Raw genomic sequence first — 25721 nt, forward strand, 5'->3', positions numbered from 1 at the left:
CACATTTAACAACTCTGCAACTGATGGACAGAAAATGGTGGATGCATACCTATAGTGCTTCCATGTGATTATGATCCACTAGAAAATTGGCATAAGAAGCTTGACCAGTAGACTGAATTCTAAATGTAATCATTGTTAATTAAAAGCTTTCTTGCACATGTGTATACCTCCTAACATTTATAATCATGAAACCAGGAAAAAATAAGCCCACACCTTGTTCTGCACATCCCAACCCACAATTAATTATGTTTATGGAAACCCCACCCACTCTTTGTTAAGCCCTGCCCCTTTTGTAGCCGGCAAATGGGGATTTCCAGACAAAATTGTGACAGTTGGGAGGTATGTATTGTGTGATATGTGCAGCCGCGCTAGGTCCCATTACAAAACTGTCCTAAATATGAGATATATACAGATATGCATGGAGCATCAGCTATCTCTAGTGGAAATGGTGAGGTAACTTTTTAACAGAGCTGCAAAGAAATGTGAGGGTAACGCTGAACATTTCATTTTTGGGGTTCAGTGGTACGTCTTTATTTCTTCTGTATACTTACATAGCTTCTAGCCTTTAAGTATATTGTAGGTAGACACAGAGGGCCTCAGTCATTAAGGAACGTTAATTCTGATATGTGCCATATTTTACATAAAATTGCTATGCTGATGCCCACAATTGGCCAGTGAATGCAAGAACAACCAATTAATTTTTGAGGGCAAAGTTCTCTTCCAAAAGCCTACAATTTTATGGGTGGAGCGGTGAGGAGAAGGGGCATATGCATTCAATCAATGTATAGTACAGGTGTGCCAAGCTCAAGCACACGTAGCAACGTCTTATTAAAGCTTTGGGCATCTACATGGTGCGTATTTTTCTGTCGTATCACTTGCACCAGCTACAGGTCAGGTGTTCCGAGTGATAGTGATGATGTTTGGGTATACATGCCAGAACAAATGTTTGCAATCAAGAGAAACTGCATTAATGGATTTTATGTACAGTAGATTCTAATAACATTATGATAAATATATTTCAGTTGTTTGTTTTTTTTATAAATGACTATTTTGTTAACAGGTGATGATAATTACTGTCTACATATGGGACAGTATATTCCTCATATGTATTGGACGTATTCTGCTTGTGTACTGTGTTTGTCAAAGCAAAGCATATGTAGACCTGTATTCAACAAGAGACGTTTCTTCATCTGCTCCTAGTTGAATATGGACATGCATATGCACGAATTATGTGTATTTTAAAATAAAAACGCAATTTACGTTTGTTTTCCGTGCCTTAATGAATCAGGCCCAGAATATAAAATATTCAGGGAACAGGGAATTATAGCTTGAATTTTACTACAAATTAAAGTATTTACATATATGCTTGTGAATATTAAAATAATCATGTTTATAATAATTAATAATAATAATAGATCGACTTGGTGGCACCCATGGGGACGCGCAGATCATAATCAAAACACATGCATTTGATCAACTTGAATTTTAGGTTTAAGTAAACAGGACGCTCATAGAGCCATCAGTCCAAAATCTTGTGTCATATTTCCATGTCCCCTCCATAACCATAATGTAACATGTTGTTCTGACATACCCCCGCTCTCTTCTTCTCACACCACTATTTTTATTTTTATTATCGTAGATTTGTAAGGCACCATAGTGTTCTGCAGTGCTGTACAGTAGGGAAAACAGCACATACATAAAACAGGAACATACAAAGTAGACAAAATAAATGCAGACATAAAAACAAAGGGTATGAAGGACCATGCTCATTAGAGAGCTTACATTCTAAGTGGAAGAGGGTACAGCTGACCAAGAGGAGAAAATGTGGCTCAGAATGGAAGTTGCGACAGTTGGGAGGGTGCATTAGTGTGAATACTATTATCAAGGATAAGGTCACCTCTAAAAAATATGGGTTTCCAAAGAGCTTCTAAAGATTTGAAGGCTTTGGGAAAGTCTGATTGAGCATAGTAGGGAACTCCATAAGTGGGGAGCATCACAGGAGAAATCTTTTAGACAGGAGTGAGAGATGGTTATCAGAAACAAGGCGAAGGTCAGCGGTAGATCTAAGGGCGGGAGAGAAAGTATTTTGATATGAGATTTGAGAGTTATGCAGTAGTAGGGTTGTTGAGGGCTTTGTAGGTAAGGGTGAGTAATTTGAATTTGATTCTGGAGGGCACAGGGAGCCAGTGTAGGGATCTGCAAAGTGGTGCATTGTACTGTATTGTACTACAAATGGATTGTACTGCTCTGGTTTTGGGTTACTGCTTTGCATGTAAATAGCTGATAAGTGTACAGGAGGACCCAGCAATGCATTTTATAGTACATCTGCCTGTGTATAGCATCGTGGCTTACAATGTGATTGATTACCATTCCCATAAGCTGAGAATCCTGGTTTACATTATGGAAGTAATTTGTAATATGAACTGAAAACTCATACAGTCACACGATGGGACACATGGCTAGCTCCATCACTTAGAAAAAAAAACCTCAGGTAGACTGGTAGACAACTTGAGGAGGGGAAACATACAGCAAGTGGATTTTTTTACATAGATTTGAAGTTTCCTTTCAAATAAAAACAAATACCACCTTAATGTGTGTCAGAGCTATACAATAGCCTACAATATACTTTAAGATACACAGCCAAAATTATTGACCACTCATTGTACAGTTTACAGTACTGGTCATTTCAGGCAGTATTTTGCATCAGTAACTAAAGAACTGATGCCAGACCAAAATGTTTCAGTTTCTTCTGAATACTGACACAACTTTTTCAGAGATCAGACTCTTGTAAAAAAAATACTTTTCAGACAGCAGTTGAAGCTTCCATGAGAGGAAACTTTGTTTATTTAGACTGTAAAATCTCTGTTTAAGAAAGTCAATATTTTTGAAAATATCAAACTGGCTTGTAGCATTAAACTGCAATCTGTAACTTAGTATATGACATAATTTATACTATAATTTATTATTGTATTCTAAAATATATATGTTAATGTATGTTGGTGATGTGTTTATCGAAGTTTTTTCTCTTAAACTTATAATTGAAAATGTGTACTTTCTGAATAAATAGCATTAAACATTGCATTTATAAAGTGTCTGAGAGTCTAGAGCAGTGGCGGACAATCAGACATTCCTTCAAAATGGCTATACATTACCCTTAATTTGAACAATTAAAAACAGACCCAAAACGACCATGGCACCCCCAAATCACACCTCCCACTTGTTATAAAATGTCCCCCGCATGCCCTCATACCCCACATATAAATGACATTACATTTGTTTTGTCTCTGTAGACAAACCACTTGACCAGGGGCTGATCTCTGCATCGCCTGGCTCCATAGCAAAGTTCGGGTAGGAGCCAGGCGATGCAGCTGTATGCTTCTAGGTCACTTGCTCTGCTCTGAAAAGGCCTCTTGTGAGCATGCATGGCCACTACATGTTTCCACTGCGCATGTGCAGTCGCATTGAAAAGAGTACTTCCATCCCCTCTGTTCCTCTCAGATCAGAGCAGTAGCATCGGGGAAATGTGTGGAGGCTCCGGGGTTGCAGAGGGAGGCACCTGTAGCAGCCACACCCCCTGCACAGAAGTTCCACTACTGCTCTTGACATTTTAATGAGAAAAGGCAATTCTTATCTTGCATACTTACATCTTCAATATTGTTATAATTTGTGAGGACAGTCAACTTGGGGATTTATAAATCTAGGGTAATCAAATTTTTGTGGAAATCTGAGGCCAAATGTTTGATCTTCATAGGTGATAATGCAATCAGTGAGAAAACAGAAATGATCCATCTCTCCCCCATCACTGAATATGTTGGGAAAAAGGAAGATAGGCAGGTGGACTTTTGTGACCGGTCTTGTGACGAGCTAACAACTATGTTCACTGAGTTGTCCAGCATACGCCACGTTGTTAATAATCTGCTTGAAAACCTTCAGAAAGTGGTAAGTTTCATTTATCAACATGTTTATTTTTCAACTGAATACAATTATCGGGATAAATCTTGGTACAACTGATTATGCCCGATTACAACACTGCTGATTGGTCATGTCAACACAGAGTGTCATTTAGTGTTAGGAGCAAATCCAGCTAAAGGGTGCAAATGTGCACCTGGACCAACCATGTTGCGATGCAAGAGGTGCAAACACAATTTATTTTTCATATAGTTAAAGAACTGTCTGTTTTTGCATATAGTACACTAAGCAGCTTTATTTTTGTACTTTCACTTACCGTTCAGCTAGGACACATCCACCTCTCAACTCTGTCCACACATTTTAAATTTGCCCTCTTACAGCACCAAAAGGTTTTGCCAAGATGCAAAATTATGCATACTAGATGAATATACTCATAACCCATAAGGACCAAAATCATCAATAGATTCTGAATTCTATTTTGAAAGGGATGTTTTCTGCAGATTGTCTGACAAGCTTTAAATTGAGTTTTGCTGTCCCCAGAGTTGTTCCCTGATTGGTGATTTTTCGAATAGCAATGACTTGAGAATTCTAAAATAGGTGAGCATCTTGGTTGCAATTGGTAGCGGTGTGACTGTATAATGGAGATTGTAAGGGTGTTACAAGGCAACTGTAATTCTGTAACCATGTAAAATATATTACAACAGAGAACAAAGAACTATAATATAACAAAGAACTTTTAAACAATGTAACAAATCTTAAATACATACATAGGATATATCCTGTTGTGCAAGCAGGGAAAAATCTATGAGACATGATTTTATTTATGGTGACAAATCATAGCACAAATATCCAAGCCTTGACAAATCCCAGGCTCCTTTAGATCATTAGGATATCAATATGACCACTGACATCTAAAATGGCAGCATTGGCAATGATGTAGGCTGGAGCAAGGTCTACGATGCTCAGACAAGCTGAGAGACAAAGCATCTAGCAAGCGTTGTTTGTATATTCTCATTGGGCAACATTTATGAACATGAATGTAAAGGAAAATAACTGTTGACCATAACAGCCAATCAGATTCTGGCATTTCTCTGGTACGGTTAAGTAAGTGAAAACAATCATCTGATTGTCTGCTTTGGGCAATACAACATGTTTCATTTGTATTAGTAAATCTCCTCCATTACTAGATTCATGGCTTCTGGCTGTCAATAAGGTTCATACTTATGACTTGATTATATCGTTCTAAGATGATACCTGCACCCAACCATGGACTTTGGACTAAATAACATATTAGCAACTTGTCCTTGATACTTTTTGCAATAAAAAAATGTTGTAAAACATTATGGAACAAATGTTATTTCTATTTGTGTTTTTTTTTTTTCATTTTGCCAGATGCAAAATACCAGAATTACTTGTCTCACTGTTATAATTGAATGATATCACATTGCACATAATTGTAGCCAAATTATTTAAGGCATGTTACAGTATTAATGTTGCCTTCATTTAAAAAATCATTTCAGTCTGAAGAAAACCAGGAGTTGTGGGAATTGATTGGCCCAAATAAAACTTTCAGAAACCAGTCATTGTGCTGGCAGGATGGACGTGTCTTTGCTGATAATGAGGACTGGATTGTAGACAGTTGTACAAAATGCACCTGTCAGGTAACAGTACTTCAAATTTAGAATACCAGCTCTTGTATGAGATACTTAATGGAAAATGGTCAGAAAATATAATTAAATTGCATATACTATGTACATGAATAAATAGAGAGTGTTTAGTAACCTTAAAAAAGATTAGTAATTTCATTTAAATGCAAAAAAATTATATTTAAAATCTTATTTATGATCCACACTTACTTCCCTGAATCTATATATTGACTGCCTGAAAGTTCGCATTGTCTGTTCTGGTTCTATATAAGGTGACAGTGGTACAGATCTTCAGTCATACAATATACATCAACCACTATATACTATACATAATTATGCTGCACGCATAAATCCCTATGCGCTATATCACATGACATATTAGACATATTAATAAATCACTACACATTGAATATACCCATACACATCAATTTCTGAAAAATACTTTATTAATTACTTTGGTAATACATACTAATAATCCTATACATGTGTAACTCTCCCTTTCCTCTGCTAGGGTTTGCCTTCCAATCCTTGTGTGTCTTGACTGTGAATGTACTCTTTATCGTGTATTCAGTGTCACACAGTGCCTCCATCTTGGTACTGTAGACTCTTTGTGGGGTAGTGTCATGAAGTTAGCAACACCAGTGAGAGACCATGGAACCCTCCACCCAGGGGCGCACGCAGGCGGGTTTCTGGTTCTACAGAAACCCCTCCCCTCCGCGAACGAACGGGCACTAAACATTGCCCTGTACTGTACAGCAGCCGCGGCACTGTCACAGAAGCGTCCGCGGTGGTGCTGTGTTGTACTACAGAATCATGCAGTCTTTGTTAATAGGCAGTTCAAATACAGAACACTACGTCTCTTTCCCTGGTGATTTGGTAAAACATGCTCGCTCGTCCTTCTATACTCCAATTTAACACAAATGCAGAATACGATTGACACCCTGCTGCTCCCTCTCTACTTTTTAGCATACAGTCGCTTTATTAACAGCTGGCTCTTGAACACACATTTATAGGCTTTCCCACAGACAGCAGATAATGCCAAAGAGTTTGGAACAGTTTTTATCAGTTTTAAACTCAGTCTCTGTCCCCTAACTATCTGTCCCTACCCTTCACCCTTGTTATTATATCACAGTCCTGCAAAACCGTATTATACAGTATTCTTCAGGTCTCCCCATCTGTTCCTTACCTGACTAGTAACACAATACTCAGTTCAAGCAAGTCAATAGTAAGGTAAATATAGATTACTTACTCCCACTGTTCTCCAGTATCTGCATCTCAGATGGCTCCTCTCAGTTCAGCTGTCTCTTAAGCTCACTGAAAATCCTTTTCCACTCCCGCCTTACGTCTATTACTCAGACCTTCATTCAGCTCTCCAGTTGTCTTGCTGCAGAGGACTCCCTCAGAATGTCTGTCTCCCTGAGTCCCCCTATATTTCCAACTGCCATTAGTAACTGCTCCTTCACAAGCTCCTTCCCCACTGCATACTGGAAGATGTAGTTCTCTGTCTACAGGGGAGGCATCCAAAGCGCATGTGTGGCCCGCTCGGTCGCCAGCACCACACATGTTGATAACTGCATACTCATGTCATACACATCATTCTCATTTTGCTTATGTGACAATGATCTATAGTTACTGGGTCACTGTAAAACATCATTTATTTTACACTATAAGCATATTTTTAACTTTATAAAAGTCATATTTTGTTTGTTTTTTCTGTTTCAGTGAAAAATGTGTGACTTGTTTGAACTTGTATCTTTTATTTGTTTACACAGGACTCAAAAACCGTTTGCCAACAGATCACGTGTCCAACTGTGAACTGTGGCAGCCCAACATTCATTGAAGGAGAGTGTTGCCCTGTCTGTTTCTGTAAGTGTCCCTTTAGTCCCCTAATTTATTTTAAGGACTGTTCAATTTTAAACATTGTAATGGAAAGCACTGGCAATACAAGTTTTTCAGATTAGAAGTGCAAAACATTTCATACAAAATTTACATTATGCTTTTAGCTATTTTAACTTTTTTCTTTATATATGTTTCTTTACTTTACATTTGCTCAGTGACTGATAGATATCCTTATGAAGGAAATAGTTATTTTCCTCACTGTCAGATTTTCTGTTATACATTATATATACCTGTAAACTTATTGACTTTCTAACTTATGATTTTAAAAAATATATTAAATGTAGTTTGTGATAAATTGCATCATTTATTAATTGTTATCTTGTTGATTTTATTAGCAGTAGATAGTGAGGCTGGTTGGTCTCCATGGTCCGAGTGGACCGACTGCTCTATTACTTGTGGCTCTGGAACTCAGCAACGTGGAAGATCATGTGATGCTACCAGTAGCACATGTGTTGGCTCATCAATCCAAACTAGAATGTGCAATGTTGGGAAATGTGACCACCGCAGTAAGTGTTTACAGTGTCTCTCCAGTAAACAGCAGATTTGTTTTTTCATGAATCCTGGACTCCAATTCTTTTATTCTTGTCTTTAAAAGTACGTCAGGATGGCGGTTGGAGTCATTGGTCTCCATGGTCAGCATGTTCTGTTACCTGTGGAATTGGCAACATCACCCGTATTCGCTTATGCAACTCTCCGAAGCCACAGCTAGGAGGGAAAAACTGCACTGGGAGTGGACGTGAAACAAAACAGTGTGAAGGAGCCCCATGCCCAAGTACGTTTTTCTGACTAATATTTCTAATTGTGTATTTATGGTTACGAAGAGAATGCCATATTGCTACACAATTAAAGAGTATTGAATTTATTAGAGCCTATTTTAAATCACATTCAGCTCTTACTTAAGTGGACTAGTATCTTCAGTTGATAATAATGGTAATAATTTGTAAACACTGTTATTTAAGTTGAAAAACAGCATTGAAACAGTTTGTCATCTTATCTGCAGCATAAGGGTTAATTGTTTTGCATAATGCAACATTGTATTAGCAACATAAAAAAAATAACAGTTTTAATTTAAAATCCTATTATGGTGAATAGAGAGTACAGATATCTATATTTTTAAACTCAATTGATATATGTCCAGCTCAAAAGTACATAGGTTAGAATAAACTAAAATACATGTATATATGTTTATATTTCTAAATCACCATGAGGGATATGATTTGAAATTTGAAATTTGTGATTGGGAATTTATGCTAAATGCAAATTTCAGATTACAGAAATGTTCTTTCTCATATTTCAGTTAATGGTAAATGGGGTCCTTGGTCACCATGGTCTAGTTGCAGTGTTACCTGTGCTGGAGGTCTACGAGACAGGTCCCGTCTTTGCAATAACCCCAAGCCACAATATGGAGGGAAAAAATGTGCTGGAGACACAAAAGAAAAGGAGATGTGTAATAAGCAAGACTGTCCAATTGGTAAGTTATAAATGTGTGAGAATGTTTCATGATTTTTCTACTAATTACCAGCTTCGGTCTGCTGTGCAGACTTCTGGCTCTCTACCACTACTTCTCACTGACAGTGTTTGAAACCAATAAGTACTCTGGTATGGAAAAAGGGGCCAGCTGTGAGATGACAGAGATGTGCCCAGTCAATAATTAGTATTCCGGGTGCGTATTTTACTGTGTACTGGGTGAACAGAGGGGTTAGCGGGAAAAAAACATTTTCTCATTACATTTCTTTTACTGCCCTGTTGATTAAAGAACTTTTCACCTTGATAAAACAATGTTGCATTGGAGGGGGATGTAAATTTAAAATGTAATGGCAGATTTATATTTGGGGCAGGACATATTCTAGATCAACTTTAAATTTCAGTGTAAAAATAAAGCTATCAAATATTATTAAAATAAAAAACTAATTTCCACCCCTCTCATTGTAACATGCTTTGTCCAGGAGAAAAATTACTCATTTTACCTTATTTTCCTTAATGAATCAGGCCCAATGTTCTTAGAGGAGTAGCTGTTTTTGTGTTTATTAGTTATGTTTTAAGCATGGAAGTGACAAAATAACAGTTTTCTAAAGTGCACATTTGTGGAGTTCCTTTTTATATTGTTTAGTATTATTTTAGGCTTGTAGGTCCTCATATAACCATTGATCAGTAAATATTCAAAGAGGCGAGTTAAACATTACAAATGGCACAGCCCTGCTTCAAAAAAATGGCGCACTGCAGCTTATTAGTACACAAAGCCCTTGGGCCTGAGTCAGTGAGGAAAGCAATGCATAAAAAAAGGAGTAATTTTGCACCTAGGTAAAACCATGTTGCATTGGAGAGAGAGGTAAATTTAAAATGTGGGGACAGGTTTATAGTTTGGGTAGGGCATGTCCTAGATTAACTTTAAATTTCAGTGTAAAAATAAAGCTATCAAGTATTTGTATGCTACATGAAAAAAAGCAGCCAGTATTTAACTTATGTGCAAAATATTAAAAACTAATTTGCACCCCTTGCATTGTAACATGGCTTGCCCCGAGAACAATTTTTTGCCTTACTTTCCTTAATGACTCAGGCTCTTAGTGTTTAAGTTTTAGGTGCATTTATAGGAAGTGTGATACTTACATGCTTGCTGGGGAAAAGACAGCTAGGGGAATTCAATTAGCCGTGGCACAGGTAAAAGTAACGCAGGCTGCGCATTATTACTGTTATTACAGTAATAATGTGCTTAATTACCGTTATTACGGTAGCTCCCTGAGCTGCGAGCAGAAAGCCGGGTTAAAACTACCGTAATAACGGTAATAGTTTTAACACCGCGCTAATTCGGGGGGAATTGAATTCCCCCCAGGAATGTTAACAGATATTACTCCTCGTTACCTAGATGGTTCCTTTCTGCAAGAATGTATCACATACTTGCCCACTTTCTTCAGCTCCCTTCCGGGAGACAGCCAGTGGAGGGGGGCGTGAGGGGGGCGGGACGACCAAAATGACGTCATTTTGGCCCCGTTCCCTGTGACGTCATGACGCAAACGCGTCATTTGACAGCGGGGGCGGGGCCAAATGCCGCGATTCACCGGGAATCGTGGCGTTTGGGATCTAATTCTGGGAGATTGCCACACTCGCCCGGGAGTCCGGGAGACTCTCGCAAAATGCAAGTATGATGTATCAGGCTTGAGACATCTACATGCCTTTTAAAAGTGCCTAGTTTATCATTGACTGTGTTTTACAAATAACAAATGCTTTGTGAATCCCTTGTGTAATCCATCTCATCCATCTCTTCTAATATATGAATGTAAATAACAGATCTAAGGCATATTGTGACATATTTTGTTTTCTAAATGAACTGAAACTGCAAAAAAACTTCATATAACCAAATTTCAGAAATAATTTTCATAAACTTATATGTGTGATAGTGAAAGCAGGGATCTGCAGCAGCTGTTTTTATGAATTCCAATCTCAGAGGCTATATGCTTGGAGTAGAAATACTGTGCTATGTAGCTTTGTGCATACCAGATTGTGAAGAACAATATTATAGTTTTAGGCTTCACTGCAATTTCCTGAAAATTACCTGAGTTGATTTTCAGAGTCTAAGGGTGAAGGCTAAACATTTGGAATACTGGGAATGTCAGATGTGGTAACTGTAACATTAATTCTCTGAAAGTGGATAAGGAAGTGATGATAAAATACAGCTCAAGGGTAGAAACTTTATACTTCCTAACTGAAATGTAATATAACACTTACATACATCATAATCACTAAAGTAAAACATACAGAGTGAATATTTGTAATGAATTATATTATATTTTAAAGGTCAACACAATTGTAACTATGAATTTTGAAATATGGACAAATCCCAAAATGTCTCAGAAAACCCAGTGGCTTAGCTGTACAAGCCATGTGAGAGAATGCTGTAATATATTACAGCCTACAGCAAGGCTAAGTGGCTTGTTACTCTCAGATGTTGTAAATGACTTCACTGGTTTTGTGAGGCTATGTCCTTTTAGTAGATATACTGTACATTGTGAAAAAAACATGGAATAGTGGGATTAGCTCACTTAGCTGGAACTGTATATTATCAAAGATTCTCTGATTGTACAGCGCTGCTTTCAAATGACAATGTGTGCCTTTGAAATGTCAAACAGCTCATATACAAATGTTAACTGTAGTCTATACATTTTTGTATGGTAAATACATTGGATAAAAAAAACAGATCCTCTACTAAATAATGTATCAGTACACAGTTTTGATTGCGTTTAGTGCATGAAATATGATTAAAATACATGAAGGGAATGCCTCTGGCTTGTCCCTCATTCCCTCTCCTTGCCTAGTGGATAATCATAGTTTAAATAGAAATGGTTAAGGAAGTATTGAAAAAATGTTCTAAAATTAAAAATAGTAAAATTACTTGCCCTGGTGGTCCAGTGAGTTTTAGGGCAAATCCAGGCCCATTATGAGGAACATGGCAGTGTTTTGACCACCATGCTCGTTGATCAAAAGGAGGGCTGTGGGAGTAATCAGTAGCCACAGAATAGCAGCATCAGAGGTGCTTCTAATAGGAGTACCAGGAGGCAAAGTGCTATACTGGAGCCCTGATGGATTTGGCTCCCATCCTTCTGGCACCAAAACCAGCTTGTAGAGGTGGTGGTGGGGGGGGGGTGGGGATCAGGTACTGGGGACAAATGTCCTGTAAGTAATTTGGGTGGGAGATTTAAAGATAAAATCTCCTATACAGGATGGATAGGAAATTCTCCTCTTCTACCAGTGTAATGTTAAACTAAAAGCATTGATCAGGCTGATTTCTCTTGACAGAAATCAGTTTGGATTAGTTAAAATGAATTAGGAACTGGTTTACCTTTTAGCTTTATGTTGTGTAAAAACTAGAAATGTTCACTGACCCCCCCGTGTTCTGGTTTTGGTTTTGTATCTGGATTAATTTAGTGTTTTGGTTTTGGTTTTGGCAAAACCGCCCTTGCGTGTTTTGGTTTTGGATCCCGTATGTTTTCTAAAATCCATATTTTTCTCCAGCTAATATCACATATTTTTGCTTTTTTTCCCCCTACATTTTTATTAACCTCAATAACACTAATTTCAAGTAATTTGCAGTCAATTTTGACCACCTCACAGTTAACAATATTTTTTTTATACACTTTCAAACAAAGACTGCAGATTTAGAAGACCAAGCCTGCCAGGCCTATTATTTTTATTTCAGCAATGACAATTAGCAATGGAGCTCTCCTCTTTGTATGTTACCTATATAACACAGTACAATGTGACTGCAGATTTAGAAGACCAAGCCTGCCAGACCTATTATTTCTATTTCAGCAATGATAATTAGCAATGGAGCTCTCCTGAATGTCACTGGAGGCTTTGAAGAACACTGCTACCCCTCCTCTTTCTTTTCTACCTATGATGCTGCCCAACTGCACTAGAAACTGCCAAGAACTGTGCTTCCCCTTTTGTGTCCCTCTGTGAAATGGCGCTGGATTGCCGTGGAGGGCGGTACTTATAGAATCCAAAGCTCGCGAGATCCAAGATCTGACAACGTAACAATGAGGTTTTGCCTCGTTTTCAATTCCGAGGGCGCGTGAAAGGGCTCGGTACTTGTAGCTGCTAAGTTCGGGTGTGTTTAGTTCCCGGGGAACCAAGTGTGAGCATCTCCAGTAAAAATTGTGTAGAAGAAGGGTCCTGTAGCCTAAAAAGTGTATAGCATCTTCACTTATGATGGTATGTGCTCCTTCAAGAGCTATTTCTGGGCAAATAAATTTTACTACTACTAAAGATCTGCTGTGTTCCTGTGAGACATCTACAACTGTTGTGACCTACAGATAAAAACTAACACTTTATTCAATTCCCTGGCTGTCCTGTAATGACCCTAGCATCCTGAGTCAATGTCCTTTCTGCCCCGAGCTGTACTGATCTAAAGTAATCCATCAAGAGGAAACAAGCGTTTCCAGGTGCTGGTGAAGAAGCCTGGTTGTGTGCAGTTGTCTTTCACAGTTAGTGAGTAGTTGGTTTGACCATGTGGCACCAGTAGGAGTGGTCAGTAATTACAGGTTACTGACAGTAAGCAAAACGCTAAACAATCTATAAACCCCTCAACGGGAAGGCAAAATAAAACCATCCTGTTACATATTAACTCAAGTGGTGGGATAACCTCGGGCAGCTGCCCAAAGGCCAGTGTTACAGAGGGAACTTAACTAGGATGTAAATAGCTGCAGCACAGTTGGGCACACAGCATGTCCAAGTACAGTGGAATATACATGGAAAATCTCAGGATCCTGAGCCCAGCAATATGAATTGACATCCCCTATTCTACAATGAGAGATGAGATGAAAAAGGTGCTTATTATCTGGGATGAACAGCATGTCAGAAGCGGAGGAAGTTGATAGTGACCAAAATTATTGCCTATCAGCACCCACAGGTGGAACAACAAGGACCTGTCAGAGCCATTACCAATAATGGTCCCTTTAGCTGAGGACACTGCCAAGGAAAATACTTGAGATCTTAGGAAGATACATTGTGCTGTACCCTAAGGAATCCAGACTTGTACAATTAAAACAATTGTCCCCTTTTGAAGATTTAATTTGGATAGATCAGAAATTAACACAGCAGGGCAGAAGCTGCAGCTGCAAAATTACATTGATGTGTTGCATGGAGCTACCTCATGATCTCTGCTTTCAACCTACTTGCTGAACAGTTGATCAATATTAGAAATAATAGCCCTCATTAAAATAAAGAAATAGAAAAATAGTTTTTCAATTCTCTTTTACATATTAAGGATCTAATGTATTCCCTGCATTTATTTGTAATACTCTTGTCCCCTTCCTCCCTGATCTTATGCAGAGTCATGGAACTTCAGCCGTTGCAGGCATGCAGCCACTATGGGGCTGGAGGTGAGTGAAGCCCTTAGTCACTGCATATTCTGCAACGGCAGCAGTTCTGGTCTGCCTGAATCCACTATTGTCATTGAGCATGCACAGTAAAGGCCAAATTAATAAATAATGGGTAAATAACAGATAAATAAAACTCATCATCCTTTAATGGCAGTGAAAGCATCTTAAGTGATACTTTAAATGATACACTAAATAAATTAGATTAGTGATTACTCCTAACAGATCTGGACTGAAAGTTTGGTGGACTGACATAGTGTATTATAATAGTAAAGTGTAATGAAAATATGATATATTCAAAACTTGTTAAGAGTGAAGAAGCCTTTTTCTTTGGATGTATTTATGCGATGTTGACTGTTTCTTACTAGGTTTTTTTGTTTTGTTTTTTAAAAAACCTCCTTTTTACAGATGGATGCTTATCTAATCCTTGCTTTACTGGAGCTGAATGCAATAGCTACCCTGATGGGTCCTGGTCATGTGGAGCTTGCCCCCTTGGCTACATTGGCAACGGAACATTTTGCGAGGATCTTGATGAGGTACAATATACATGAGAACAGGAAAATATTGCTGGTGTCACATTATCTTAAATGCTTTTTAAAAAATATTCTTTCTTTACTGTTAGTGTGCACTGGTTCCGGATGCTTGCTTCACGTTGGGTGGCGTCCACCGATGTGTGAACACAGATCCAGGTTTCCAATGTCTGCCATGCCCACCTCGCTACAAGGGAAGTCAACCATTTGGTGTTGGATTAGAAGTTGCAAAGAAAGACAAGCAAGTAAGTGAGGCTTAAATGTAATTAATATTGGGACAGGAGGTCATATGTTATTCTATCTACAAGGGACTTAGTCAGTCATGCTAAAAGTGTATCACCTAACCTGATGGGAGATCTGTCTCCCAGTTTCCTTATGCTAACCATTAGAGAGAGTAAAGGCAATTACTTCGTCTAGGGTAGCTAACACAGTCATTAATCTCCACACCATATTTTAAAACTCCTTCGAAGAATCCTAATGAACAGCTTCTGTCAAAACAATTTGCTATTTACTATGAAGAGTGACAAGTCTGCAGTGGAATGTACAGGGCAAAGAGACCTTTATAGCAGAGGAGACTGGAATGTGGACTATTTAGGTAATTTTGTTTAGCCTGTAATTTTAACAGAGTAGGCATTATTTGTATAGCCCATGGAAGAAATATTATTTCTGTATTGGACGTAGTATTGCTAATATGATATTCATATTCACTTGGATCTTAACACATATTCATTAAAAAAAAATCTATTTCCAGCAATGTGAACCTGTAAATCCATGCAAAGACAAAACTCACAACTGCCACAAGTATGCCGAATGCATTTATATCGGCCACTTCAGCGAGCCTTCCTTCAAGTGTGAGTGTCGAACAGGTTATGCAGGTGATGGCATTATTTGTGGGGAAGACTCTGATTTGGATGGATGGCCCAATAATAACCTGGTCTGTGCTGCCAATGCAACATATCACTGCAGCAAGGTAAGTAAAACATGTGGTTGATAAATAACTACAGATGTAACCAGCAAGGCATTGTCTTCCAATGCTGGGTGACTTAAGTTTCCTTGTGAGTTCCCAAAATGAAATTCCCTGCAATATGTTTTTCGCTGAGAGAATTGTATTACACATGTCTGTTGAATAAAAGTGTGCAGCACATGCTTAAATTAACAAATCTGTGCTTGGAGCAGAGGTAACTGTCAATCAATAGCATAAAAACACAGCTACTGCAGAATATCAGAGAACTGCAAGGGATTGACAGTTACCTCCTCTCACACAAGAGATGCTGCCGATAGTAAATATTTAAAAAATCGGCAGGGTCCCTCCCGAATGCTCAACCATCCCCAATGTTACACAGTCTGGGCTGGTTTCCACTGTACAAGGAGGCCACATATATAAAGTCCCTGCTATAGTGAACCAACTTCAGGTTTCATTTAGTATCATACCATGGGAAGAAATGTAGTTCAAATTCAAATAAAGAGATGACACTTTAAGGAATAGATTAACATTTTTGTATTGCTTTACTTTATCAGCACTGCTTTCTTCTTTGCAGGATAACTGTCCGCTCCTGCCTAACTCTGGACAAGAGGACTTTGACAAGGATGGCATGGGAGATGCATGTGACAAAGATGATGATAATGATGGAGTAGATGATGAAAAGGTAAGGGCAAATGTAAACACATTAATGCCTTTATAGAAGTGATGTATCAGTTCTGTTATCTAACTGTTATGGACAGTAGACTACCTGCGTATAAATTACATATTTTGTTATGTAGACCGCAAAGAATTTCTCTTTTGAGAAGTTGGACACATTAATGTGATACAAAAAGGCATCTCAAAAGTCAAAAAATATATATATACTGTATATATTTTTGCAAAACATTCATATAAACATTTTGCATTGTATATACACATAGTCATTGTTCTTTGTTATTTGCCATATTGAAAGTTATCAGTATATCAATATCATCATCATCATCAACATTTCTCTATATGTCGCCAGCAAATTCCATAGCACTCTACAACTGGAGACAAACACAGTAATAAACAATACTGGGTAATACAGACAAAGAGATAAGAAGGCTCTGCTCACAAGCTTACAGCCTGTTTTGGGGAAGACCAGTAAGGAGGGAATTGTTAAAGTCTATGTAGGAGATGATGAGTGCATGAATTAGAGGTTTTTTTCTTGTGTAACATATGTGCATATTCTGGAAATGTTTTTTAAATGCACGTAACATGATTTAAATATAGTCGATGTGGTGAACAAATGATAGTTCTGAGTCACAGTTCTGAGGATCACATATAGGAAGCAATCATGTGGGTGGGATTTAGGGTCATGTTGTGAACAGAAATAGAAATGTCAGCTAGATAACTTCTGTTGGTGGGTGGGAATATTATTAACTCTATTTTTGAAAGTTGACGAGAGGACATCCAAGATGAAATGGCAGAAAGACAGTCAGTAACGCCGGGACAACACAGATGGTGAGAGATCAGGAGAAGATAGATAAATTTGGGTTTCATCTGCAGAGATGATACTGAAATCAAAAGGAGATTATTCGTTTTCCTAGAGAAGTGGTATGGATAGAGAATAGCAGAGGACCTAGGACTCAGCCTTGTGGTACTTCAAGTGATAAAGGAAGCGAGCAGAGGTGGATCCAGTGAAATTAACACTGATATAACAATTACAAAGGAAGGATGAGAACCAGGATAGGACAGTGTCTTGAATACCTAGGGATTGTTGCATTTGTATGAGAAGTGAGTGGTCAACAGTGTCAAATGCAGCAGAGAGATCCAGGAGAATTAGAAGTACATAATGACCTTTAGTTTTAGCTGTGCTCAAATGATTGACAACTTTAGTCAACGCAGTCTCTGTGGAGTGTTGCAAACAAAAGCCTGACTGAAGATGGTCCAATAGGTTGTTTGCAGAAAGAAAGCATGTGAGGTGAGGGTAGGCAAGTCTTTCTAGAAGTTTGGAGGGGCATGGGAACTGAGAGATGGGACGGTAATTTGAGAGAATGTTTGGGTCAGAATTTTGTTTTTTCAGTATAAGCAGTGGTTCCAAAACTTTCTCAGTTCGAGGCATCCTTAGTTTCACCACAATTTTACCAAGGCCCCCCTAAGCCAAACTAATTACCGGGTAGTCCCGTTTTTTAAGTAGTTGGGTCAAAATGACGTAAGATGTATTTAGACCCCTTCACCATCACATTGTGCCCCTTCATCATATCACCGGGCCCTTCACCATATCACTCTGTATCCCCTTCGCCATCTCACACTCTGTCCCCCTCTTCATCAGCTCACACTCTGTACCCCTCTTCATCAGCGCTCACTGTCCCCCTCTTCATAAGTTCTCACTCTGTCCCGCCTTCAGCATCTCACTCTGTGTCCCGCATTCAGCATCTCACTCTGTGTCCCCCCTTCAGCATCTCACTCTGTGCCCCCTTTCAGCATCTCACTCTGTCTCTCCCCTTCAGAATCTCACTCTGCCCCCCCTTCAGCATCTCTCTCTGTCCCCCCCACTTCAACATCTCTCTCTGTCCCCCCTCCTTCAGCATCTCTCTCTGCCCCCCATCAGCATCTCTCTCTGCCCCCCTTCAGCATCTCTCTCTCTGTCCCCCTCCTTCAGCGTCTCTCTGTCCCTCTTCTTCAGCGTCTCTCTCTGCCCCTCCCCCCCTTCAGCATCTCTCTGTCCCCTTTCACTCTCAGTTCATTTACTTACCTTTTTTCCTCATTTTCTGCTGTCTTCTGTCCTGATCTCCTCTCTGCTGCTGCTCCTCACTGACACTGTCGGACGTGATGACGTCATGCCCGGTAATCAATGAGAACAGTGAGGAGGAGGATCCAGCGCTGGATTAGTAAGTCCTTTTTTTTTCGAGGGTGATCGCGGCACTCCTTTGACAGCGCCACGGCACCCCAGGGAGCCGCGGCGCACACTTTGGGAACCACTGAGTATAAGGATTGGTCACTTCTTCTTAATTTGTGTCAGAGGGTGCTGGGAAGGAGTTGAGCTGATTGCTTGGCGAGGAAGATGATATCATTTCTAGTATGATCTTATCAATCTTGTTCTTGAAGTGGGAAGCAAGATCATGGGCACTGATAGTAGTCGGAAAGTTTGGGGTGGGAGGGTTTAGAAGAGATTAAAATGTGTTTAAAAGGTGTTTGGATTTAGAAACCTGAGCAAAGAGCGAATGGAAGTATGTTTGCTTTGCAGAGTCCAGAGCATTTCAATAGGAGTGGTACATAGAAGTATGTGTGAAGAAATCATTAGAGGTGCGATATTTACACCAGTGACATACTGCTTTACAGTATTTTGTGTTACTTTAGTGTGCCACGGCTGTCATCAAGTCAGGAGCACGTGGAGCATGAATGCTTGCTGGAGCCATTTGATCAAGGACTGTTGCTAGGGTTTGGTGAAAATGAGGTACTGCCATATCAGGGAAGGAGAACGTGGAGATTGGGGAGAGAAGGTGTTGGAGAGAGGTGGAAAACTGTTGAAAATTAATAGTTAAGATTTCTGTGGGTATGAGGAGGCTTGGTAGAGTTTGACAGCAGAGAGGTTAAAGGAGTGGGGGTGAGCCTATAGCTGTTAAGATGATGATCCGAGAAGGGGAGGAAATCAGAAACTGAGCATAGTCTAGAGAAAACAAGATCAGGGCAATGGTCATCCTTATGAGTAGAGGATTCAACTCACTGAGAGAGGCCAAGGGAGGAGGTTAGAGAGAGTAGTTTGAAAGCAGCATTGGAACATGGATCACCCAGGATGATGGTGGGGATGTTGAAAGATAAGAAGTGAGGGAACCCTACAGAGAAAGGTTCAAGAAATTGTTGATGCGATCCAGGGTGGCGATAGGTAATTGCAAGACGCATAGAGAAAATTCCAAATAGCATGTACTTCAAAGGATGTCAGTGTAAGAGATGGGATGTTTCGTAGATCTCTGGAACTCTGAATGTGCACTGTGGGGAGAGAAGTACTCCAACTAAACCTCCTTGTCTGCCTCCAGGTCTGGGGGGGAGAGTGGGTGAAATAGAAGCAACCAAGTGCAAATGCAGGTGAGGCAGTATCTAATTGTGTAAGCCAGGTCTGTTATTGGTAGAAGGTTGATGTAGTTTGAAAAGAAGAGGTCGTGTATGGAGGTAAGTTTGTTACAGACATAGCGTGCATTCCAAAGGGCACATTTAAAGCCCTTTGGAAGAGAGGGGAGGCAGGTGATGTGTTTGAGGTTTGCTGGATATTGCTAGTGTTCTCATATATGTGTATTGGAGGAGTGTGGGAGACCTGGATTAGGGGATATATACCCAGCTAATAGAAGCAGAGAGAGTGAAAGATAAGTAAGATGTTTGTAAATGTGTTACCTTATATTTTCTAAAAACATACTAGTAAGTTAATTGGCTGCTATCAATTGGACCCTAGTCTGTGTTTCTGTCTGTCTGTGTATGTTAGGGAATTTAGACTGTAAGCTCCAATGAGGCAGGGACTTATGTGAGTGCGCTCTCTGTACACCGCTGCGGAATTAGTGGCGCTATATAAATAAATGATGATGATGATGATTATACAGGCTGACACAATATAATAAAAGGAGTTTCAGAACTACCACAAAAACCCTTATTGGTAAAAAGTTCTCATTATGATTTTATGTGATTTGAGAAGTACATGTTGGAAAGATTTTTTTAAAGGCCTATGAGTGACTTTTTGTTTTCCTGGAAATTCAGACAGATCCAGTTGCCTTCTGTCTGCTGAGACTTGGGTTTCAACCAGACACTTTTGGCCCACGGCACATGTCTACTTATTATAACTAGTAAATCTTCTGTCATGTGCAATGCTCTTGTTTTTCGTCTTCTATTTCACAATCAGCTTGCCGATAATTGCAAAAGTTCACACTGCCATTACTACTGCATTCACAGTAATACATATTTTAGTTGGAGCAAATAGAGTAGCTTAGATATGGTAAGGGTGAGCATACTTTGAGATATACTGATGCGGGTTGAAAGCTAAATGTAAGAAACTAGATAAGAATGGTACAAATTTTCCATTGTTCTATTTGTGTTTTATAGTATACACTACATTTGTGTAACAGCCCTGTGGATAACACACTTTACCTCACCTTTATAGCTTCTATGCAGAATTTTACAGTTTTATTTGCTATTTTTTATGCAGTAGCACATTGAGTTTTATCTAGTACAGTACACTAAAGAGTTCTAGTGCCGTTTTCCTTAACTTTCTAACTTACAGTTCTTGATTTGGTGTCTGGGAAACAAGGATTCACAGTGGATTCACAAGCCTTTTCTTTGTTTCTGATGACACCTCTTTCCTGACTTAAAATGGATAAACATAAGTGGTTGAATCAAATGCAGTCACAGCACTCATAACATTATAAATTACAATTAAAGCAGCTTGAAATCTATAAGTTGTATAGTACGAGAACAAACTAGCTCCTGTCTACACCTCTTTGAAGTGATTATTGCTCTTTATCAAGGCTTTATTGGCTACTGTGTCAAAATCCTGACTTACAAAAGGTGATATTGAAAGGGTTTGCTAAAATAGAACTGCAAAAAAAATACCAACAAGGTACAGGATTGCTCACACAACTTTATAAATTGATCTGCTGCATTCAACATTTTTGAGATATTTAAGTTTAACGCACACGTTGCCTACAGGCTCTAACATAAACCTCGTAATTTGTTGTTCCCTCTCATGTCATGTTCATTGCATAGCATGTGAAATCATAAGAATGTCCACTATTGTTTTATTACATGCCTGAGGAACTATATATGAGAGTTAAGCTCATCCATACCCTATTGTTATGCCAGGATCCTTTATCTCAAGAATCCGAACACAAAAGAGAGTTGGTATTTTGGAAAGCAAATAATTTTAAACACAAAATAACCAAGTCAATAATATTGTTTTCATACCAGTTTGAGTTGTATGTATGTACTGTTGTGTTGTACTATGTATAAATATACCATACTGCTACTTCCCCTACTGCCTACTTTGTAAAACTTTAAAATTTCATTTACTTACATTCCATTATATTTTTACTTTTCGCCACTGCTAAATCTCCATACCGACACTCTTAAATTTCCACTTCGACAATTCCCATGTAAGAGACAGTTTCTTTGTGTAGGGCTATATTATATCCTCACTCATAACTAATTTTTGTTTGAATGCCAAATTTGTTTGCAGTTTCAAGGCATGTCAATGGGGTCAAAATTTGTGCCCAGCTATACCAATATTTTTATGGTGTTGGGAAGAAAATTACATTTATAATTCTTCTGAAATAAATGGTAAGAGTATGTTTTATCAGCACTATATTGATGATCTAATAGTATACTGATAATATTTAAGGCCAACATTTGTCTCCCAAACCTAGGGTGGTTTATAGGCGAGCGAGTAATTTAAAGACCATATTGGCCCCTAGCCTCTTGAAAAATTAAACAAGTAACAATAATTCCTTAAGTAATTTATCTAATCATCCTCTGTTGTGTGTTATAAATGGACATGATCCCTGTGAGCGATGTAATACTTGTAAACACATGGAAAAGTTATTCCTTTATGAATAATGGTAAAGATTACAAAATAAATAGCCGAGTCAAGTGTATTTGAACATATGGTCTGTGCGATTAAATGTGGTTGTAATCTTACATATGTAGGGAAGACTAAAAGGATGTTGAACATCAAGATACAGGAGTATATATATATATATATATATATATATATATATTTCATAGAACAGACCAGCAAAAGTAGTGAAGTAGTGACTTTCTTCAGAAAAATTTATTGAAACGGTCGTTGGGCATGTGTAACGCAATGTTTTGCTAATTACATTTTTTTCTTATTCAGTCTTTTCAATAATTGTGTTGGTCTGTTCTATGAATTGGACATTGTGGATATACAAACTTTATTAATGTACCTTCACAGTGAATCTGGTTTTTCATTTATGTACTGTGTGCTTCCTCTCCATGGATTTTTCTATACACATACAACCACAAAAGACAGAACAACGTTTTAATTCACAAAATCATTAACTTACATGTGTGTCATTGTCGACATCATAGCTACGCACCCAGCTGCCCAATGACTCGGTCTGCGTCATCACAGAGAGGAGGGTGGGGCCTGAGGAATTAGTTGCATCATCAGGCCCCATTCACTGCAGCGCAGTGACAAGAATCACCTGCACTAGCTGTGGAATCACATCATCCAGGCCCCACCCACTTTACAAGAAAGAGAAGCTGGATTCAGGAGGGTGGCCTACTCTCCTGGATGTCTTTGAGTACTACACAAAGTTAGTAAGTCTCCCTGACGTTCTGGGAGAGTAAGCAAGTATTGTAGTTTGTGTTGCAATGCCCTCAAAGTACAGCGCTGCGTAATATGTCAGTGTTTGTAAATAAAGACTTATAATAATATACAGAACACTATTGTCATGTATCTTTACAATCAAAACAAGCTTTAGCTGTCAAACTATAAGTTAGTTTATAAAAACATGGACTCTCATTTTCAGAGATTGATGATACATGGTTCGCGTGCAGTGTTATATAAAGTTTAAACATTTTCTGTATTTCCACTTTAATTGAAAATGTATTTACAAAAAGTGAACTGCAACAGCATAACATAGCTGTTTGACTATTACTGTGACATTTATACCTTCCTATGCCTCTGGTGGGTAGTCTAACATCCACTTTTTGATGGTTGAAGCATAGGTAATCCTTTTGTGGTATCAGCAATGCAGAAACAGCTACAGGTCAACTTAGGAAAAGAGCCAAATCTTTCAGGATCTGTCACAAGCTGCTTTATAGCAACACATATTAAGGCAGATATAGTATAAAAAAGGATTTTAGAGTTGGTGTTGAAACACAAGGTTAGTTTGTCAATTAAGTTCAGTGTATTAAGGTCGAAAAGGCAGAGAAATGTAATTTAGTAAAGAGGAGGAAAAGGAACTTGGTGAGAAAAGACAGTACCCATGAGATTGCATCACTTGTGTAATATAATAGCATACAATTTAACATACAATTATATTATGTCTTGTTAGGGTAATAATGCAATTTAATTTTTATGTTGCAGGATAATTGTCCTCTGCTTTACAATCCACGTCAGTATGACTATGACAAGGATGAAGTAGGAGAGCGATGTGACAACTGCCCATATGTGCACAATCCTGCTCAGATTGACACTGATAATAATGGTGAAGGAGATGCTTGTTCTGTGGACATCGATGGTGATGGTACGTTGTCAAATCTTTTATTATTTAAGTTATATGTGAAGGTGTTAGATGTATGTTTGATAATATGAATACATTTCTGTTTTTTTACATTTCAAGAATAGTACTGACTTTTCATGTAATACATGTCTGTAAATTGGCCAGTGATGTGGTTGATACCAGACATTTTTTCACATTAGGATATTTTATTTAAACAACACAGTAGCTACACAGAAATGGGTGATCTTAATCATTCTGCTGCCTGTTGTACCAATTGAAATGGTGTCCTTTACTAAACTGTGGGTTTGAAAAAGTGGAGATGTTGCCTATAGCAACCCATCATATATCAATTATTTAGTACATTCTACAAAATGACAAAATCTGATTGGTTGCTATAAGCAACATCTCCACTTTTTCAAATCCACAGTTTAGTAAATATACCCCCAAGTGACAGATCTTGAATTGGATGCAAAGAATTCTCTTTTATTTATATGGAAATATATGTACGGACACGTATGTCAACATTGTTATTATACATGCTAACTTAAATATATGCACACCACAAAGTTGCAAGGTACATCCCTTAGAACCTTCTTGTGTAGATGCAAAATAAGATACACTGAAAGCAAAATTCTGATGTATCTCAATTGCGTAGTTAATGCTTGCCTAATCTCTCCCGAATTTCGGGGAGCCCACCCGTACTTTCCAGAAGAGGAGGCAAAAAGATGCAATTTTGAAGCCCCGCCCCTGCTATAAAATCCTGTGAATTTTTGCAATAGTGTCGCCACGCCCCGCCCCCTTCTACCCCCTGTCACGTAACATGCTGCTGAAAGTTCCGCTGCCAGATGTGCACATATGCATTGCATCAAGTTTTGCATAAGGAGTGTCTCCATACCCTAACTGTACTGTAGTTTTCTCATGAATGTCCCTTTTACATCTTTGAAAGCACAAAGGGCCAATAGTGTCAGTTACGTGCTCCTGAAAATAGCACTGCCAGGTGTGCGCAGTGCGCATGTGCAATATTGCAAATTTTGTGTGTGGTGCAAAATTGCAAAGAGTAAATGCAGTTGTGTCCAACTCTTAATCAGCCTCTAACGTACAGTTGTGTGCTAACGTTTGGACACAAAATGCTTGTTTCACTGAATCTGTAAGTGAAAAGAATTTAACATAGCCTCTGCATGTTATACATGTAAACATAGCATATTTCTGCACATTTTAATGTACAGCTACTATGTATTTACTGAATTTAACAGGTTAAAAAATAATATAGTAAGTAAGGTATCTGTAAAAGTTAGCATACCATTTCAGTCTGTACTTGGTAACACATCTTTTGCAGAGACCACAGCTTCCAAATTCTTCTTGTAGCCAGCTAAACGTCTTTCTATTCTTACCCAAGTTTTTTTCTATTCTTCCTTGCAGAACTCTTCTAGCTCAGAAATATTCTTTGGTCTTTTTGTATGCACTACATGTTTGAGATCTCCCCTATATATTCAATAATATTTAAGTCTGAGGACTGTGAAGGCTATTGCAAAACCCTAGCCTTGGAGAAGCTTTCTTTTGCCACTAGCTACCACACAAGCCCACTGCATAGATCCAGGGACATAACACTGCATCGCATGGCCCCTTTGCTGAATTTTGGGAGAGGTGTGGAATTACCAACATTGCAGGGGGTTATATGACCTGGAGGGGAG

General features: G+C 38.6%; 1 protein-coding gene across 2 annotated transcripts in view; it reads left to right on the forward strand.

Moving 5' to 3' along the window:
* Positions 1–25721, forward strand: part of THBS2 (thrombospondin 2) — a 74161-nt gene that overhangs the window by 29142 nt on the left and 19298 nt on the right. Inside the window, exons 5-15 of one of the 2 annotated variants that reach the window (XM_075203520.1) lie at positions 3752–3939; positions 5430–5570; positions 7328–7421; positions 7793–7960; positions 8050–8226; positions 8752–8925; positions 14735–14862; positions 14949–15101; positions 15608–15826; positions 16395–16502; positions 23895–24054. In XM_075203520.1, the coding sequence (XP_075059621.1) occupies positions 3752–3939; positions 5430–5570; positions 7328–7421; positions 7793–7960; positions 8050–8226; positions 8752–8925; positions 14735–14862; positions 14949–15101; positions 15608–15826; positions 16395–16502; positions 23895–24054 (1710 nt within the window). Of the gene's footprint in view, positions 1–3751; positions 3940–5429; positions 5571–7327; positions 7422–7789; positions 7961–8049; positions 8227–8751; positions 8926–14734; positions 14863–14948; positions 15102–15607; positions 15827–16394; positions 16503–23894; positions 24055–25721 lie in introns of both variants that reach the window. The other variant, XM_075203519.1, reaches the window with a different exon arrangement.

This window comes from Mixophyes fleayi, chromosome 3 (assembly GCF_038048845.1).
Source record: "Mixophyes fleayi isolate aMixFle1 chromosome 3, aMixFle1.hap1, whole genome shotgun sequence".
Lineage (NCBI taxonomy): Eukaryota > Metazoa > Chordata > Amphibia > Anura > Limnodynastidae > Mixophyes > Mixophyes fleayi.